A 19,772-nucleotide genomic window follows, 5' to 3' on the forward strand; every position below is an offset into this window, starting at 1 on the left:
ATATTATTATGTATTTTATTGTTTTTTTACTCCATATTTTACCTGTATCCCAATTTCAAATTTGGCGTCCATGTACCAGATTGTGTCGCATATAAAGAACAAATTCAGTAGCAAGTGAAGCATCCACACCCTTTTGTTCAGCGGGATTCAAAACCTGTGCCTTTTGTGTTCAAAACTAGACAATTGGTATTCATATCTGAACATTTACTTTTTCTTGCTCCGAAGTTATTCTGACCGCTGGTTAGGCTGCTCCGATTTCCCTCTTGACTGAACACAGGCATTGAGTATTGAAACTACACTTCTTTCTGGCGCACAACAAAAATTGCAAGAAATAATATTTACTGGGCAAATATTTTCACGACTCGAATTTGACTTGACACATTTCTTTTTCCGTTGTAGCTGTGTTGAGCATGAAAAAAAATATGAATGTTCCTTGAAAATGTCTGCATGTATAATTATTTGCATGTGAAATTAAAGGCCCATTCAGTGATTTGCTCATCAGGGTGATCGTAAAAATCATCAAAATTCAGATTTTGGTATCTTTTGTCATTGCCATAGATGTGCTAACATAGCCTGTTACTGATTCAGCTTTGTAATTTGTTTACCAGGCCTTGTCTTTTGAGGCGAGTGAGAGCGATCACTCACCATCACTCACCTAAAATGAAGCTGAGGAGAGCTTTTTATCACTCACCTACATTTGGTGTAATACTAATTAAAATCACTCGCCTACAGCTCACCTGACAAGTTTTGAGGAGAGTGATTTGTCACTCGCCAGCAATTTTCAAAAGACAAGGTCTGGTTTACTGACAGTATAGAAATCAGCTACATGTATTTCAATGGGGCTTCAACTTAGTCTATACTGCTGTTTTCTTTGTGTTGTGCCAAATTTGTCATTTCAAAAATAGCAAATGACATCGACAATTTGAATGACTTATAAGTTATCCTTCACTTTTAAGGGGTACTACACCCCTGTAGTAAATTTGTGGCTATTTTTGCATTTTTCTCAAAAAATAATAACACACTGGTAACAAAAGTTTTGTATAAATATTGGGGCAAGGAATCCAATTACTACACTGAAATTTCAGCGACTCAAGACAAGCGGTTCAGTATATATAAAAGGAAATGAGGTACATCCTCGTGGTACCTTATTTTTTATCATAAATAACAAACCGCTTGTCTTGGGTCACTGAAATTCCAGTGTAGTAATTGGATTTCTTGCCCCTATATTATACATAACTTTTGTTACCAGTGTGTTATTAGTTTTTGAGAAAAATGCAAAAATAGACACAAATTTATTGAGGGGTGTAGTACCCCCTTAAGCAATTTATAAACAATTTAAATTTTTTTACACTTTTGCTGGGATCACTGAATGGGACTTTTTAAAATTATGTGATTAAAAAAATGTGTGTAACAGGAGGCAGAAAATTACAATCCTGTTGAGAGTCAGGTTCAGTGATTGATGCAATTTCAATCATGCTGCTTTATAGATTGATGCAAGGGTAGAGTGTGGACAGGTAAATGACATGTTTACCTAAAAATTAAAATTCATTTTCTATTGATGAATATATTTGATGTTACAGGTGAAATCAACTAAGTTGGCTAAACCTACAAGAGCTTCACTCCCGCCTAAGCAGTCACATTACAAGGTAAGACATACACATATTGGATTTCAGTAATCCCATGAACTCCCAAAGAAATCAAAACCTGCTGATGGGGTTTTCTTTATTATTATTATTTTTTAGAGAAAAAATGTTTAGATTTTCCAACTTTTTTCCAATTTTTTCAAACACAGAAGCTAAAAGTTATTTAAATTTTGTGTTTATATTTTCAACATACAGCATAAATATTTATATTTTGGTTATTTTCTTCATTTTCCAATACTGTTTATTCTATGAAAGCAAAATAGAGCGAGGTAGCTTACTAGGAGTGTATACTCAACCATGTTTGCCTGTTGGTCATGGCTTGAGAAGAACACAGTGTGCCTCTGGTTTATTCTAGTTTCAAAGGGAGCTTCTACCAATGAGTTCAACATTGATTTGATCACTAATGGAAAAGGGCCCATGTCAAATTGAAAAATTGAAATTAAAAATGATTTAGCATCCAAATTAAAAATAGATTTATTATCCAGATAGACACAGAATGGTCGGAAAAGCAGGGATCCATGCACTAACTGAACTGCTTCCATGCAGCGTTCGAAATAGTGGTTATCTGGTTATCCAAATTAATCAAAACAAGCGTCGGACAACTTAAATGAGGTCGCCGGTTGTCCGGTTGACAACCAAAAATCTACACACAATTTCTATATTTTAATATACATTACATAATCTTTACACAGGTGACAAACGATGGTGGCTATATGATGATCAATTTCTCATTTATATTGTTGTTTTATGCAAGCAATCACAGCCCCGAAAACTTGTAGTTTCGTATGCATTGCGACATGATGGGGAAAACCCAGCTGATGATTCCACAACTCTTGATGTAAACAAAATTGGTCGCCACACAAATTTATCGCATACCTAGTGTCAGTAGTGTGTATGCATACATGCACCTTGTCATATTCTGGACAGATTAACTGCGTCATTGGGAAGAGGCTAACCAGAACACGTGGAGTGGAAATTTCCTTCAGCAGTCGCATTCACAAAAATGACAGAATACAAAGTTTCAAGTTCTTTTGTAAATAGCGATATGTGGAAGTCATGGAACTCTGTAATTTTAACGATGTTCTGTCCTGGCGTGCGCGTGCGGTTGATGTTGTAATATTATCACAAGCTGAAAATATTATTTTTTATTTACATTTCAAGTAAATTTTCTTAAAAATAATATACGATTCCATAATTATATTAATTTTACGATGAATAAAACCAATTTTTAAAAACAAAATCAAACCATTCAAATGTTTTTTGTTTTTTGCATCCGCTATAATTAGCACATTTTTAGCATTTACTATACGTTCATTTTGCGAAAACAAAAACATGACGAGTGATGATTTCAGGAGCAGATCGAAAGAAATGTCTGACTTTGTAGCGTAATTTGTTTGAAAAATCACGGACAACTGAAATATTTGGCGGACAACCAAAAACTGTTACCTGGTTGTCCGGTGGACAACCACTTTTTTTTCTTAATTCGAACGCTGCTTCCATGATTTTCACTGTACACTCATTAATGGTTGAAGGTTTTCCCAAATATAATTTGGGAATCATGGTGTAAAATGTAAAACTGATATACACTACTGATAATGCAAAATGTTTTTATGTATCTTGTTTATTTTGTAGAGTCTAAAACCTGATCCAATCATGTCTTTGAGAAGAATAATAGGATTTGGAGGCTGCACAACAACACAGGTAAAATCCTTTAATTCAAAACAGTACCAACAATATTTCTGCTTCATGATTTTTGAATAAAAATTCTGTACCCCAACCTTGAGAGCGATGATCTTTATAGTGCGCCACCAGACCCACAAGGCCATGCACTTTACAGAAAGTTACTGAACATGGTGGCCCAAATCATCCCATAAACCATTCCAAGGATCCACAGTTCAAAAAACCATCAAGCATTGATCAGCTCCTAAAGTTTTGTATGGCATGAAAACGGCAATTGACAGTCAAGCACTTTACTGATTGAGTTAAATGGACTGCTTTATGTGCATCTTTCCTTGTCAAAGTGGCACACTCTCAAATATGAATGAAAAACATGGATATAAAACTAAAAGTTTGTTTGTGTTTAGGCACTGTGGACAGCCAATGGAACGCATATAGTATACCCTAGTCATGCTGTGATAGTTGCAATGGATGTGTTATCAGGACAACAACGATTCTTTATTGGACACACAGACAAGGTAATGACATGTACAAATGCACGCCAAGTTGTCCATACATATCACACATTTGCAGACCTGAAACTTTTCCTCTTTTTAGATGATTTCCTGAAATTTATGCATTATTTGTTATTTTTCAGTCCAATTTGAGCTTTTCTTAGCATGATTTTACATTAATTTCCTCTTTTTAAATCATTTTCCTCTTTTTTCACAAATGGTCAGTTTCAGGTCTGCATATGGCCACTAGGCTAATAATAAACAGATGGTACATCAATTAACGAAGTCCCTGTGCTTTGTATTGAATGAGGATTCTCGCATATTCATGAGGGCTGACCATTCTATCCCCCATGTCTAACAATTTACGCATGGCATTGCATACATTTGCATTTACACGAAAAATGTAAAGAGGAAGATTGGGCTGTAAAACATACGAGGTATCACTATTCAGTGCAAAGTGGGTGCAGTATTTTTGTCTCTTGATTTTCATGGAATGATCGGCCCCATAATAGACTGGAGTAAAATCTCAAATATGTGATTGTATAAAATTGTTGAAGCATTTTTAAGTAAAAGTCAATAACTTAGATATCTTTACTAATTAGGACCTGCTGAATCTGGCTGGTCGTAAGGATCACAAAAATATAAATTTGTGCGCATATGACCTGTGGTTGCGAAGTTATGTGCCAGAAAGGGTCGAAGGTCAATTGTGTACATGGGTCAAAAATTAAATTTGCTCCAATTTTCATGAAACTTTTACCAAATTGTTTGACTAGCTTTAGATAGTAAGAAAAATCTTCGTGAAATCTGAATTATGGAAATTTTGTCTAGTTTATAAAAATAGTTAAAATACAGCTTTCATTATTATTCCATTGTCATGTAGATTTCTAGCTTGAGTTTTAACAAAAATACAAGTCTGCTAGCCTCTGCACAGACAGGCCAACAGAGTGTTGTAAGAGTGTGGAAGTACCAATCAGGAGAATGCTTGGCAATGTTTAAAACTCATGTACATTCAGTCTACTGCTTGAGGTAAGATTAGCTACCAATTCTAGAGCGTAATATGCAAATGAGATCGCAGTCTGTGCAACTAGAAACGGAAAAAAAAATTCTTTCATTTCAGAATAAGTGTTTATTGAACACATTAGTCCATATGTACAAAAGAGTTAGACCGGGTCTAAAATTAGACTTGGTCTAAATGGAATTTAGTACCAGGAGAAAGGACACTTCCCTTTACATTTTCTTAAGTTATTTTGTATTATTTTTGAACTTTGCATTTAAATCTTTAAAATTTGCTAGCTACTCTAGGAAGGAAATAAGAGTAAAGGACCATTCCTGATGAAACTAAATTCCACTTAAACCAGGTCTAACTCTAACTCTTTTGTGCATGCGGACCATTGGGACCAATTTATAGCATTACGCATCGTTCAGTCACAATGATTCATTATGTAAAAAAAGAGGCCATTTTAAAAGTTGCATCTGAATCTATAAAAGTATTCTCAAACAATACAGTAGTCCAGGAATATTCATGTGTTTGTTAATGTGGAAAGTTGACTCCTATGGACTCAGGTGCAACTTTTAAAACAGCCTTCTTTTTTTACATAGTGAACCATTGTGACTGAACGCAATGATGCGTTTTGCTATAAATTGGTCCAGATGTGTACAACAAATAAAGCTACACAAACCTTTTGCAGGTTAACTTGTGTATTTAGTGGGGAAGGTGGAAATCCAGAAAATATTGTTTGTGACGTCGCTGTGTTGTTGTAAACTAACTTCCTGTGTCACCCACCAAATCTTCACTGTTTCTACTGAGAATGTTACTGCGTATACTAATAACCACCTCAAAAGGTGGGTGAAGGAAAGGTTCACTTGCATTACCCCACATTCACTTTCACCTGATCTTTTTCTACTGAGGACGTTACCGCGTATTCCTCTATAACCCTCAATTTACTCGAATTCATCGGCAACTGTTTGCTCAGTAGAAACATCAGTAGAAACATGTTGAATGTGCTGTAACTATTTCCATATTAAATCATTTTTATTTTGTGTACAGTTTTTCTCAAAGTGGTGATGTTTTATGTGGTGTTGGTAAAGATGGTCATGGTAAAAATGTAAGTTTTTGAGTTTGTATTATTTTGTTATCTAATTTTGCGCTGCTCTGTGCTGTATCATTTCAAGACAGTGGATGTCCGCTGATGTAAAAGGGTCCCATACAACACAGGCATATTCTATGTAGATGTGGTCTTACAAGCGTAAAGTATGTAGCTGTTCCTTTACTTTTCATATGCACGAACCAGAGGCCCTTGGGTTTGAATGTGTATTATTTTGTCATATGTATCTAATTTTGCGCTGCCCTGTGCTGTATCATTTCAAGACGGTGGATGTCTGATGATGTAAAAGGGTCCCATACAACACAGGCATATTCTAGATGTGGTCTTACGAGTGCAAAGTGCAGCTGTTACTTTACTTTTTACGGACATCTAAAAAGATTCATATGCACGAACCAGAGGCCCTTGGGTCTAAATTTGAATTATTTTCAGGGATGTAAGTTTGTAGGATTAATCCTGAATTCATTTATGTATGTAATTATACGCTGCCCTGTGCTGTATCATTTCAAGACGGTGGATGTCTGATGATGTAAAAGGGTCCCATACAACACAGGAATATTCTAGATGTGGTCTTAGGAGTGCGAAGTATATATTGCTGTTCCTTTATTTTCTTCAGACATCTCCAGAGGGCCGTGTTTGCCATGGCTATGACATTCTGTTGAATTTGCATAATTAACCAATCAGCTATTATGTTTACACATGTCCTTAATTTAAATCAGTGTGACATGGCCACAGCCCATAACACTCAATTGATATGAATATTTATTTCAATGTATTTTGATTACAAATAATAGTTACATTTTGAGTGAGTGTAACTTAAGCTCCATTTTTCGCCTACAAGATGTTGGTGTACTTGCAAATTATGGGCCTAGTAATTGAATTCTTACCGTTAATGCTGATCAACATGTAAAGATCATTTAAAATGTTGCTGACAAGCTGAAGCAAACATGAAGACTAAGTTGTCCAATACTACTGCTAATTGTTTCTTGTCCAATGTAGATGGTTGTCATATGGGATACATCAAGAGTGATTAAGAGAGGCGAGGTGTCTGTGATGGCTAAAGCACATAGCGATGTGGATATAAAAACTATGAAGATATCACCATACGATAGGACCAGGTAGGGCCGTGTTGTATGTGTGTAATGTATATAATCACAGAATGAATATTAAAAGAGGACAAATGTGTGTTCTCACATCTTTAAATGCAGACCTATATATCCACCCAGCCAATCATGCTAATTCGCTTCATGTTTAGTGGACTAGAATACTGTAGAAATGCATTAGATCCCCCTATGTTTCCCATTGGTAGAGGTATTGTACACATTGAATTTGGCACTAGCCCACTGGAAATTGAGAGAGAATTTGTCAATCTTGTGTGGAAGCTGCACAATGATATATGTGGGGGTGCTCAGCAGGCAGGCACTTACACATGCACTTATTTGAATTAACAATATGAAGAGTAAACTAGATTGTTAAGTGTCAAAATTAAGAGTCATACACTCGCCCCCTCTTGTACTGTGTGTCGATTGGAGATGCTTGCATAAAACCTACCATTGGGGACACGCAATTCTAGCCTAAAACCCACCAATTGGTGACATTCATGTGACAATTAGGGACATTTATGTGTTAACTGGGGACGTTTTGTGTGCGAAAACACACAAAATCACACAAATGTCTAAAACCTACAATCGCATACATGTCCTACACCCCTTAACTAGGGACATCTTAATGCTATTTTTGTCACTTTTAGGTATACAAGTGAAGGGGAAGAAGTCTCTACAACCGGGTACATCCCTGGTCGTCAGATGTCCCCTTCTGGTGGGTTTTAGACCAGAAAATGTCCCCATTTAATTGTCTATGTTAAGCCTACTCGCTAAACATACTCATTACATACAAATTTGTTGTCTTCTCGTTCATGTGACTCACAGAATGGTATCCTGTGGGGATGACAATGTGAGAGTATGGCGTGTACGTAATGGCTCTCTACGATCAGCTCCAGTAGCACTGGGGGATATTCACATGCCACAATTCACTGATGTAGCATTTGAAGTTGGTCCACAGCCTGGCATGGAACCGGCAGACAAGATAGTGTAAGTTTATAATGAGTCAATTTATTTATTCTTTCCGCCTAGTCAGCCAAGGAAAAATGTGTCATCCTCGACCAGGATTCGAACCTGGGATCCTTGGGTATCTAGTTACTGCTTAAACCAACTGAGCTATCAAGGAATCTAATGACATCAATGATTAATTGTATACTGTGTGGGCTCAAGATTCCAAGTTCTGTTTCTTTTTTATAATTAATATTAATTCTAGTGAATAGAGAAAATATGGTGATTAAGAGTATGCAAGGTTAAAAGAATGATTCCAATTTATTCTTCCCCTTCAAGTTGCCAAGTGAAGAAGCATTTAACCATTGCACAGGATTTGAACATGGGACCCTACTCGAACCAACTGAGCTAACAATACAAGGAAGCTATAGCATTGGTGCATATAGTATAGGCCTTCATAGTTTGTAGTATACATAGTATACTCTATGTAGATTTCAAGTTACAAAATTGTATTTGTCCTATTTTTTTGTCATTTGAAGTTCAGAACCGTCTGCAGAATTCTATTTCATATCCCAATTTTAAGTTACATGAAAAAGAAGGAAGAAACTGAGCCCTGCTCTTATCATTATTCTCTCAAAATAATTTCCAGTAATTTCAGTGCTGATTTCTAAGTGACCTTTATTATTGATGTGATGTGAGTGAATTTTGTTTGGAACTCGTTACAGGCAGTAATGTTATCACTAATTGGGGTCATTAGGTAATTACATACCTAGGTGCTTGCATGCAAGCCATTTCTGATATTGAACTGACTAGCTTCCCTCAATGTTATTTTTCTTATTGAATTTCAGGTATGCTTGTACAAAATCAGGTCATATTTTTGAAATAGACTATGAACGAGTCTCAGTGACGCATATCAGAAGACTGCTTCCTGCTGGAAAAGAAATGAAGGAGAAAGAAACATTCAAATCAGGTAACATCATGTTTTAACCAGTTACATGTATGATATTGAGGCTGTTGACCCAAAGAAGTGTTTGTCTGAATAACCATGATTATTTTAAAATTAAAATGTACAATAGAGGCCGGTGTTCTTTCAGTTCTTGAAGATTAATTTAGAGGTTAATAAATGTGTATAGCTTTATGGGATGGTTAAACGGATCAGAGGTTAACTGACCCCAAGGACCCTATGGTCGGTATGCACAAAACAAGTTAGAGCAGCCCTGGTCTGACTATGAAGATGAGTCTATATGGAGAAGGAACTCTATATATATACATACCGTATTCTTATTTTAGATCCTAATTAAAGGCAAATACATGTAGCTTAATATTAGATGGCTGCAGTTTAACTTTTGGACTTTGTTAGGAGTAATGGAGGAAAAGGCACAGGTATTGCCATCAATGCAATGTGTGTGAATGAATCATTCTGTGTGACTGGTTCAGATGATGGATATTTAGACTGTCTACCTCAATGATAACATCTTTCAATATGTTATGTTATTTTGTAGGCACAGGTATTGCCATCAATGCAATGTGTGTGAATGAATCATTCTGTGTGACTGGTTCAGATGATGGATATCTTAGACTTTGGCCACTGGACTTCAAGAATGTCTTCTTAGAAGCTGGTAAGATTAATTTGGAATGATAGAAGTATATGACATCAGTGAAAAGATAATATTAAAGAAATACACTGCAATGCTACCATTTAGTCCATGTTTTCATTCATGAAATAATAAAGTAGGTAATGGGCTCGGGCCCACCAGACTACCAGCCGCCACTGGTAAACGGTTAAACTGGGTACTAATGCAGGCATTTGGGGTATACAATATACACAATGGATATTACATAGGTACCAAAGTACAGGAGATCAATAATTTATGCTTAATCATTAACCCAGCATTAAACAAATAATAATGGGGTTCCACATCCTGCATTGCAAAAGAATAAACATAATGAATGAGGAAAGATTGCTCGCTACAAGATGTGACGGAATATATTATAAAGGAAAGAGTAAACAGTTAACCAACCCAAAGTGTTACAATTATCAAACTAGACAACATATAGGCTCAGAATAGCCAATAACACCCCCAAGTACCTGTTATTGGGGCTGAAGACATCCAAGAGAATTCTGGATGAAAGCTTCCTCTCGGTAAGCAATCATAGTTTGTGAGAAATAAGAAAAAGTTAATCATAGACAACATATAAATGAAATCCCGCATGGCGTACAACCCAACTGGAAAAACAAAGGAAATATCCCGGCAGACAGGGTTCGCAGGTGGAAAAAAACATGGTTTTAACCGCTTGGCAAAAACTAAAAAAAATGATTTATAGTTCAGTTTTTTCATCTCAAAACAAATTATTAAGTTACAAAAATAATTTCCTGAGTGCATATCAAATTCAAAACATTTTCATTTTTGGGACTTTATCAGATAAAAAATATCTTGAATGATTCATTAAAAGTTTTGTGTTACTGTTATGAGCTTTCTGTGTTACTTTTTAATGTTTGATTGACTATATGTGCCCATCCACCACAAACTGGTCGTAAAGTCGGCATTTTCCATTTTGAGATACAATCAAAAACAGTATTGGATTTCTATGTAAAATATATTAGGAAATTGGCCTTTGATGAACCATAACTTCACTTCTAGATGTCCGATAAAACAATAAACAGAAAATGATCACTTCGTGGTGGATGGTCACATATGTGAGTTTTTGCCAGTTTTTACCACTTTACCAGCAAAAACTGGTTTTTGCCGGCAAAAACCGAACCCTGCGGCATGGGATTCAAACCCATGAACTTCTGTTTTCTAGTCGGATGCCCCATCTACCACCTACCATGAAACAATAGTGTGCGATAAATTTTCAACCAAATTTCTATATAATTGGGCTATTCCATTTAAAATCCATGTTACCCCTGTGGAAGATTTTGGAAACATCTTCCACAGGGGGAGTATGGATTTCCAGTGGAATGACCACATTAGGCAGCTCCATTTGAAACTCATACTCCCTCTTTGGAAGATTCAGGTTGAATCTTTCTGTTCATTCCATTTGAAATTCATACTCCGGATCCCCTTGTAGAAGATATTTCCAAAATCTTCCACAGGGGTAATGTGGATTTTAAATGGAATAGCCCATTACATATTTTGTAATCAACTCAGAACATGAAGGTGCAGTAACAGCTGTTGGCATGACACAGGATGGTCTGCACATATTAGCAGGGACAACCACTGGTAATCTGGGTATACTAGACGTCTCCACACGCAACTACATCACCTTAATGAGATCACATACACACAGAGTATTGGCTATGTCATTAGATCCTGTGAGGAGGCAACTGGCTACAGTGTCTGAAGACCATACTATTAGAATATGGGATCTAGATACATCACGACAGGTGGGTTTTATGCATGGACAAACAAGATTACAGACCACGTATTATACAAGCAGTCAAAGTTTCAGCATCACCCAAACATATTTTTACGGTCTATCGTGTAATCGCGAAAGCACGCAACTCTCTATCGCGTGGACTTTGACTGTTGATACATGGTTTGTAGTAGTGTGTGGTTTTGTGTGCTTGTTTTTTCTATACTTGGGATGACATACCCAGAGGGTGTTGGTCATGTTATTTGATATTGGATAAAACTGACAACTGATATAGTATTGAAATTTGTATATCACCACATGGTGTATTTTTGAATATTGAAATATGTATATCAATCAATCAGTCTTTATTTCATTCAAAATACAACAATACAATAACAGCAAGACAACACATTTGAATGAGGAGATGCTCAGAAGGCCAAAAAAGGCCTGAACAAGCACCCCCTTAACCTTAGCCTAAGTTTCTTAATTTGTCTAATAAAATACAAATACATACATACAAACACCCCCCCCACCCTCTTTCATCTTTCATACATTCATTCATTAGGATTTCATAACATATGCTCACTTACGAATATCGACACGAAAGCTGACATTTTGTGATTATAGTATAAATGCTAAGAGATCAGTTAATTTTAATCGATTCTTTGTTGTCAAAGAGAGAAAAATAAAAATAAGTAAATCAAAGTAAATCAAAGAGATATTAAGTGTACATTTCCATAAGGTTTGTTTTAATTTGGGATCTAAAGAGTTTTACTGATGTAGCCGTTTTGGCGCATCTGTCAATCGAATGCCATTTTCTTGGCCCGGCGGTTCTTATTGTTTTGTTAGCAAACTCTGTTTTTGTAAGACAGATCTTGTAATCTTCAGCGTTTCTTGTGTGATACCTGAGGTGATTCCTCTGCTCAACGAAATAACTATTGAAGGCCTTTGGTAACAGATTGGTATTATACTTGTACATGAAAGTGCTTAGTTCGAGATCATAACTATCATAAACATTAAGCAAATTGTAATTCTTGAAAATAGGGGCTGAGTGACTTAAAAAGTCGCTACATGGTGTATTTTTGAGGACATGTTGATGTAGTTGTCCTCCTGCATTCTATAGTCCGTATACCTTGCTCGAGTTTGGAAAGTGAAATCAAATTGTGAGATTTTCTGATGTGGACGGTCACATATAGTGGTATAGGGAGTCTGGGTTCTCTGGTTTTAATTTTGTGGTTATCACTTAAACAGCAATTATTTTGACATTGGGTAGGTACAGTGATAGTTGTGCAGAAAGGTAGTATTGGGTCAGCATTCATATCTGAAGGAAAACCTCACCTAGCTGTGATAACCAAAGAAATTGATTTGACACACTTTAATGTGTCTATTTGTTGCAGTTATTTGACTTCAACTCTCCACAAGACTGCCCATGCTCAATTGCCTACCATCCATCACTTCATTGTTTTGCCTGTGGTTTTGATAATGGCTGTGTACGAGTGTTCAGTGTTTCAAACACTAGCCTGCTTGCTGAATTAAGGTAGGACTGTTAGTGTGTGTAGGGGTGTGTTGTGGGGGGGTGTGTTTGCAGCCACATTCAAACTGTGGAGGTGTGTATATAACCTAATAATTTTTGCCAATTATAAGTAGAACAAATTATAGTATTGCATGTACAAGCATTGGGCGATGATTACTCAGGAGAAACAAAAACAAAGTTATTGAAAATAAAATAGTGGCTCATTGACTTGGTTGTGTGTTTCTTGTGTGATGATGCTTGATTGCTTATTTGTTATTTTCTGTAGTGTTGTCAATTTTGCCAAATGAATAATGAATAAATAGAATAATTTTTTTTTTTAAAGTTAACGAAAATACAGGTGGCTTTGTTATCTTTTGTGTTTAGGTATACTATAGACAGATTTGTTAAATTTTTGAAAAATGAGTTACTATATTAAATTATTACACATCAAGCTATCATATACTGAAAATACCAAAGGGCTGTAGCATAGTTGGTCCTAAAGTTATGAAGTTTTGTGATGTCCATTTACTTAAATGTATTTTGTTGCTTTTTTACTCCGTATTTCTGCTCTTATTTCAATTTCAAATTTGCTGCCTTTGGCCTCCATGGACCAGATCGTGTCACATTTAAAAAACATGGGCTTCCTTATTTAACACTTTGTACTATACCGTCATGTTTATATTTTCTTTACCAGACAGCATCGAGGTAAAATCACTGGTCTCATCTACACACCAAACAGCAACTATCTCATCTCATGCTGCTCACTAGGCAGCTTAGCTCTCTATGATGCATCACAGGAATCCTATCCAGTGGCTCGCTTGCTAGGCAACATGGTTGCTAAGGGTGATAGATACGGTCCTGATGCATTAGCTATGAGTGAAGAAGGCAAACATGTTGCTTTTGTGGGTCCATCTGAGTTTACCGTCACCTTTGTGGATGCTAGGTCTTTGGATGAGGTATGTTTGTTGTAGTGAAGCCAATGCCGCGCCTTAGGTGCACAGTTGTGCTACTTGGCGATCACTTGCCACTACTCAGAATGCATGCTGCTACTTGCCTTAAATATGTAATTGAGCTATTTTTGTCAGTTTCAGGCCGCTGCTGTAATTTGATGTATTTTCCTTTCAATTTAGCCAATTTATAAAGGTTATAGTGTTCAATTGGTGTTCAGAGCCTTTTTTTTTTGCAAAGCTCTCTTTCCACTTTCTGGTGACCCAGTTAGCATGGCTCACTTTATTGACATTCATTTGTGTCTTTTATGTATGTTCTTTTGTTTTCTTTTGATGTTTTAAATGTAATTTTATCACATTTTGTTTCACTGCCAGTGTTTTATACTGTTAACATTTGGTCATTTTCAGATTTTAAGAGTTGACATATCTTCTATGGGAGGTGATACTGAGGGTCCAATGATTGATACTGCTGCTAAAGTTTGCTATGCACCATCCAAGACTAAACAACTTCTAGTTGCCACATCAAATTCACATCTACTGAGGCTAGATGCTAGGTCTGGAAGGTTACTCAATAAGGTATATTATATGTTAGAGCTACTTAGGCTATAGTTTGTTTGACTTATAATTGCCGAAAAAATGAGGCTCATTACATTGTGTTTTGATATAGAATAGCGTGCACGCTGTTGGACACAGCACTTTAACACGTGTTGCATTATTAATATGTGACGTGAGGCGCCTATGGGAATTTACACAAGAGTAAGTTGGGACTTTATTAATGTGTGCAGTAACAAAAACAGAATAAATTTTGCCAATTATAAACCAAACAAACTTAAGATGTGAGGTCTGGGAGGTTACTTAATAAGGTACTTGCAAACATTACATGTTACAAAGTGTTAAAACGGGTTTTAGTAAATTTGCATACTTGTTGTAATAAAAGTAGGTAAAATCAGCGCCCTTGATACCATGAGGTTCCTAGTTCAACATCTGATGGGGGCAAAATATTTATATCACTCAATCTTTTTTTAATCAGGGTATTGTACAATCTGAACACTAAATGACAGAGTGAGTAATCAGAGTAGTAATGTGGGAAATGAAAGCAAAATACACTATAGCATGCCAATCAACTACATGTAGATACAGTATGTGTAAACTCCGCACCAATGGGAACATCAACAAGACTGCCAGGGAAAGTATTAGAGCACACTATTTTCATACTTATCAACTGCCCATTTCCTAAGTAGGTTGTTAACTTTGTGAAAAACTTCCCTCCAGCATGCCTTACAAGGAATTGTTTTGAATTTGGCCTTTCTGGGCTAGAGCCTTTCTTGGATTTGGATAATACAAACATCCAAATGGATGATTGTTTGAATGCATCATACGTACTGGTAGTGTGGCTGGATGCAGCTTTGACCAAAATGTCTTAGCATGTTGACAGGCATGATCAAAGGAGGTGAAATATTACCAGCTTTCTTCAAACCCAGTTGATATCTATACAACTCCTATGGAAGACATGGCTTTAACCTCCTACACAGGGAGTGTAGATTTCAAATAGAGTCACCTATTCAGGTAGTCCCATTTGAAATTCACACCCCCCTGTGTAGAAAATTAAGATCATGTCTTCCATATTGAAGTATGGATTTCAACTGCAATAGCTCAATACATCTATGTATCTTGTGTTTTATCCACAGGTGTCCAATGTGCATAGGTCAGGCATTACTAATCTACATGTGTGTAATGATTGTCGTCATTTAGCAACAACAGGAGATAAGGTGGTCAAGATATGGGATCTACACATGAGACTAGACCTTAACTTCCAGGTCAGAAGGACTTTATTATTTAAAAAATAATGATTAGTAAATAAAAATCTCAACTTTATTTTAGAAACATAGGTGCTCATATCAAAAGGGATTGTTGAAACTGCAGTGGAGAGTGGTAGGCAAAATTTTTTAATGAACTGCAGTTGTAATGAGAACCTTTCATCCCTAGTATAACTGGTTGCAACATGCTATGAGCTTTTACAATAGACCTTGTCCTAGTTGGAATCAAAGTATGTCACATATGATGAAATGACACAGTCCCAGGGTGTTAGCTAGCCACCCATCATTTTGGCAACAGGCAAAATTAATAGCTGTGACATTATGCTAAATTCTGAAAATAATGCTTGAATAAGTTCTGTGAACTCAAAACAAGACCAGACTAATAAATGAAGTCTATAATATTATATATAAACAATAGCTCTTTGAACTGACCGAACCTCCAGAAGCAACAGAGGTCAGGTTTATGTTTTCAGAGTCAAATCCTAGCTAAGACCCTACACAGTCCTCTTTTAATTTATTTTAAATGGTTTATCTGGCCTGTGGCAGCCTAAACAGATTATCACATCAGTGGTTGAATCCTGCATCTAATTTCATGCTGTGTTTTCATCTATCTTCAGGTTTTCATAGGTCACTGTGATGTTATACAGCAGGTGCGTTTCACACCAGATAGATTAGGATTAGTCACTGTAGGAGATGCGATCTTCTTCTGGGATTTCCATGGTGCTAAGATGGACTCACAACCATCGTAAGTCAAAATTAAATATATGAATTATGTTGTGTGCTCAATGAAAACCCTGCATGGATCAGCATACTTTTTAAAAGAGCAGAAAGAAGTATGAGGAACATTTTAATAAGTTTACAAACATGTAACTAGATATTGCTGTGTTGAAATACACACTGTGTATTTGAACAGGGAAAATGGAATAAGCAGAGCTTCCAGGGGTTGAGTTTTGAAAATAGCAGGCATGCTGCAAATTGCACTTTTGCAAATGTTAAAGCGGGCTGTCAGGTGTGCTATTAAATTGCACTCGGTAAGAAGTTTAGGAATTGAGGTGTGCTATAAATCGCACTTGGACAGGCGATTTAAGGTGCTCGATGGTCTGCGATCACACTCGCATGTTATGTCTTAAAACTCAATCCCTGAGCTTTTTACTAGTACTATTTTATGTACAGTATTTTGTACTGGTTGCATGTACTAAAAATACTGGAAAAACACTGCAATAGTGCTTAAGGATTACAGGATCTCCCTTTGTACTTAGGAGAGTAAAAATACACATTTTGAAGGTAAAGTGCTGATTTGAAAAATCTTGAGCACATTGAAAAGGGTTTGTAGCTCTGAATAATAAGTATAAATTAAAAAATATTTTAAAGATTTCAAAATCAAACTTTTTACTATCAACAAGAGAATGAGGGAGGAGCAGATTTTAACAGGAGACATACACATATATTGTTACCTGATATATCTACATTTTCTCAACTTTTTCGTAGTAGAAAGTTGAACTTATAAAAGATCCCCATCAAACAAGATTACTTTTACCATAGTGTTGTAATTACACGGTACTGCTGAGAGACTGCTGGCGTGATCAGCCATGGTAAAAGGAATTTTGATCGCCCTATAAATTTAAGATGTGTACAATAATTCCTGGCTCCCCACACACTTTATGTATCATAACTTAATTTCTTTGTCATTTTGTGAAGGAATTGAAAGTTGGTCAATAATATTTGTAGTAAACCTTTGACGAGCGCATACCATGATGTTAACAACGTGTATGGCGCAAAGTTCATTCATAAATTTCCACTCGGTAACTGCAGATCGCCTCAGCAGCCAATCAAGATACAGGTGCCTTTCAACGCAGTAAATAGGCGATATGTGACACGATTTGGTCCATGGCATTTTTGAAAATTGAGTTACTGTAATTATTACATACCTTGTACCTTGTAGATATCACTCCCGAAGAGTCCACCAGGGACTATACTGGAAGTTGACGAGAGTGGTCCGGTGATCTAACAGGGGCTGTGAAGTTGGTGGTCTTGGTCTTGGATGGAAGTCTTGAAGGTGGCGAGGTGGGCATGGCAACTGAAGATTGAGGAAGGGCGTTCCAAAGGGAAATAGCTTCGGGGAAAAAAGACTGGATGTAGGGTGTGGAGGTGTGGTGTTGCACTTCGAATTGCTTGTTGTGGCTTCGTCTGGATCTGGATGCTTTCTTTTTGGTGTATAAGTCGGCGTCGAGGTCGATGTCCTGGTTGATGATTTTATGAAGGGTAGTTAGTCGGAGCGTCTGGCGTCTGGTTTCGATGAGGTCCCATTTAAGGTCGGTGAGCATTTTTGTGACACTTGATTTTCGCCTAAAGTCGCTGCACACAAACCGAGCTGCTCTTCGTTGGACTTTCTGAAGAATTTGTTTATTTTTCTTCGTACCAGGGTTCCAAGCGGCGGAAGCATACTCCAAGTGTGGTTGAACAATGGTTTGGTACAGGTTTTCTTTAACATTTTTGGAACAATGATGAAAGTTTCTCTGAACAAAGTTTAGCATCTTTGTTGCTTTATTTGCAGCATGTTGCGACTGCTTGTCCCATTTCAGGTTATTTTGTATGAAGACACCGAGGTACTTATCCTCCGCGGTTTCTTCCAAGGTTTCACCAGCATAGAATACTTCGCAGAACCTGGTTGTCTTTTCCTGGACACCCTCATTACTTTGCATTTGGATGCGTTAAATCTCATGCCCCAGTCTTTGGACCAGTTAACAAGACGTGTGAGGTCGGACTGAAGAGAAGTTTTGTCTTCTTGCGAATTGATGGCTTTATATATAATGCAGTCTTGTGGTCGATTCAACAGCATCGGCGATGTCATTTATAAACAAAATGAAAAGGTGCGGGCCCAACACTGTGCCTTGTGGCACACCGCTCAGGACTGGTTTCCAGGCTGAAGTACAACCGTTGACCCTTACCCTCTGGAGACGGTCGGTGAGAAAAGCTTCAATCCACCGGGAAGTTTTATTCCTAATACCATAAAACTTAAGCTTCTGCAGTAAGCGCTGGTGGGGCACAACATCAAACGCCTTACTGAAGTCTAAGATGGCGATGTCAGTCGTCTGATGATTATTATGGTTTGTAGTAAGGTCATGAATAGTTGCGATGAGTTGTGTGTCGCATGATCTAGATTTTCTAAATGCATGTTGAGCATCTGTGAGGATGTTTTGGGAACTGAGAAACTTCATAATCTGGCTGTCAATGATGTGCTCCATCAGCTTGCAACAGACACAAGTCAGCGAGATGGGGCGATAGTTTGCCGGGTCTGACTTTGGCCCTTTTTGTCTCGCCTGAACTTTGTTCAGGATGGGACTTAGTAATCACTATTTCTGTCTGTCCGTCCGTGTGTGGGGGTGTGTGTGTGGATGTATGTATGTATGTATGTGTGTCCGTCCGGAGCTGTATCTGGGGAACCGTAAGACTTACTGGCGACGCTACTTGGTGGGAGGAAGGGTATCCAAGTTTGCTCCGTAATCCGTATGTTTCGGGGAAAAATATGCAAATTAACATAGCTAATTTGCATAATTTATCGAAAATCAGCGCAAATTGATAGCGGAGTTTGTGGACAGACTATCTCAAGATCCGTCGGGCGCATGGTATCGAAACCTGGTGTCAGCTATGATACACATCTGCTGATCACCTGATTAGTTTTTCGCTGAAAAGTATGCACATTTAGTTGTTAATTTGCATAATTTATGCGGAACGATTCTACAAATATGGTTGGAAATCTGAAGAAATCCGCCTTGTGGAGCTGTATCTGGGGGATTCGTAAGATCCCTAAGCCCTATGATGATGAAACGTGGTAGGGGGTAGTATGACCAGAGGATCTCAAACCGATTCGATTTTCAGCGCAAAATATGGTAATTAAGTACCTAATTTGCATAATTTATGCATAAAATGCAAAAACCTATTTTCTCGGAGACTAGAGGTCGCACATTCTTCAAACTTGGTGGGTGGGTGCATCTTCACCCCAGACAGAACAAGTTTGTATTGGTTAATGCGTCAAGGTCACCCAAGGTCATCCAGGGGTCATCTGAGGTCAAATGACTAAAACTGTCGTATGGGCACGATGCTTGGTGGGTACGGTCAACATAATGTGGTAGGGGGTAGTATGACGAGAGGATGCACATTAGTACCCCCCATG

General features: G+C 37.3%; 1 protein-coding gene across 1 annotated transcript in view; it reads left to right on the top strand.

Moving 5' to 3' along the window:
- LOC140163497 (WD repeat-containing protein 90-like) overlaps nt 1-19,772 on the top strand; it is an 89,631-nt gene that overhangs the window by 17,958 nt on the left and 51,901 nt on the right. Inside the window, exons 9-23 of the mRNA XM_072186810.1 lie at nt 1,581-1,646; nt 3,276-3,344; nt 3,728-3,838; nt 4,695-4,840; nt 5,862-5,919; nt 6,916-7,034; nt 7,845-8,006; nt 8,813-8,934; nt 9,467-9,583; nt 11,117-11,352; nt 12,719-12,858; nt 13,529-13,790; nt 14,190-14,357; nt 15,470-15,598; nt 16,216-16,343. Coding sequence (XP_072042911.1) covers nt 1,581-1,646; nt 3,276-3,344; nt 3,728-3,838; nt 4,695-4,840; nt 5,862-5,919; nt 6,916-7,034; nt 7,845-8,006; nt 8,813-8,934; nt 9,467-9,583; nt 11,117-11,352; nt 12,719-12,858; nt 13,529-13,790; nt 14,190-14,357; nt 15,470-15,598; nt 16,216-16,343 — 2,033 coding nt within the window. The remainder of the gene's footprint in view (nt 1-1,580; nt 1,647-3,275; nt 3,345-3,727; nt 3,839-4,694; nt 4,841-5,861; nt 5,920-6,915; nt 7,035-7,844; nt 8,007-8,812; nt 8,935-9,466; nt 9,584-11,116; nt 11,353-12,718; nt 12,859-13,528; nt 13,791-14,189; nt 14,358-15,469; nt 15,599-16,215; nt 16,344-19,772) is intronic.

Source organism: Amphiura filiformis, chromosome 11, assembly GCF_039555335.1.
Source record: "Amphiura filiformis chromosome 11, Afil_fr2py, whole genome shotgun sequence".
Taxonomy (NCBI): Eukaryota; Metazoa; Echinodermata; class Ophiuroidea; order Amphilepidida; family Amphiuridae; genus Amphiura; species Amphiura filiformis.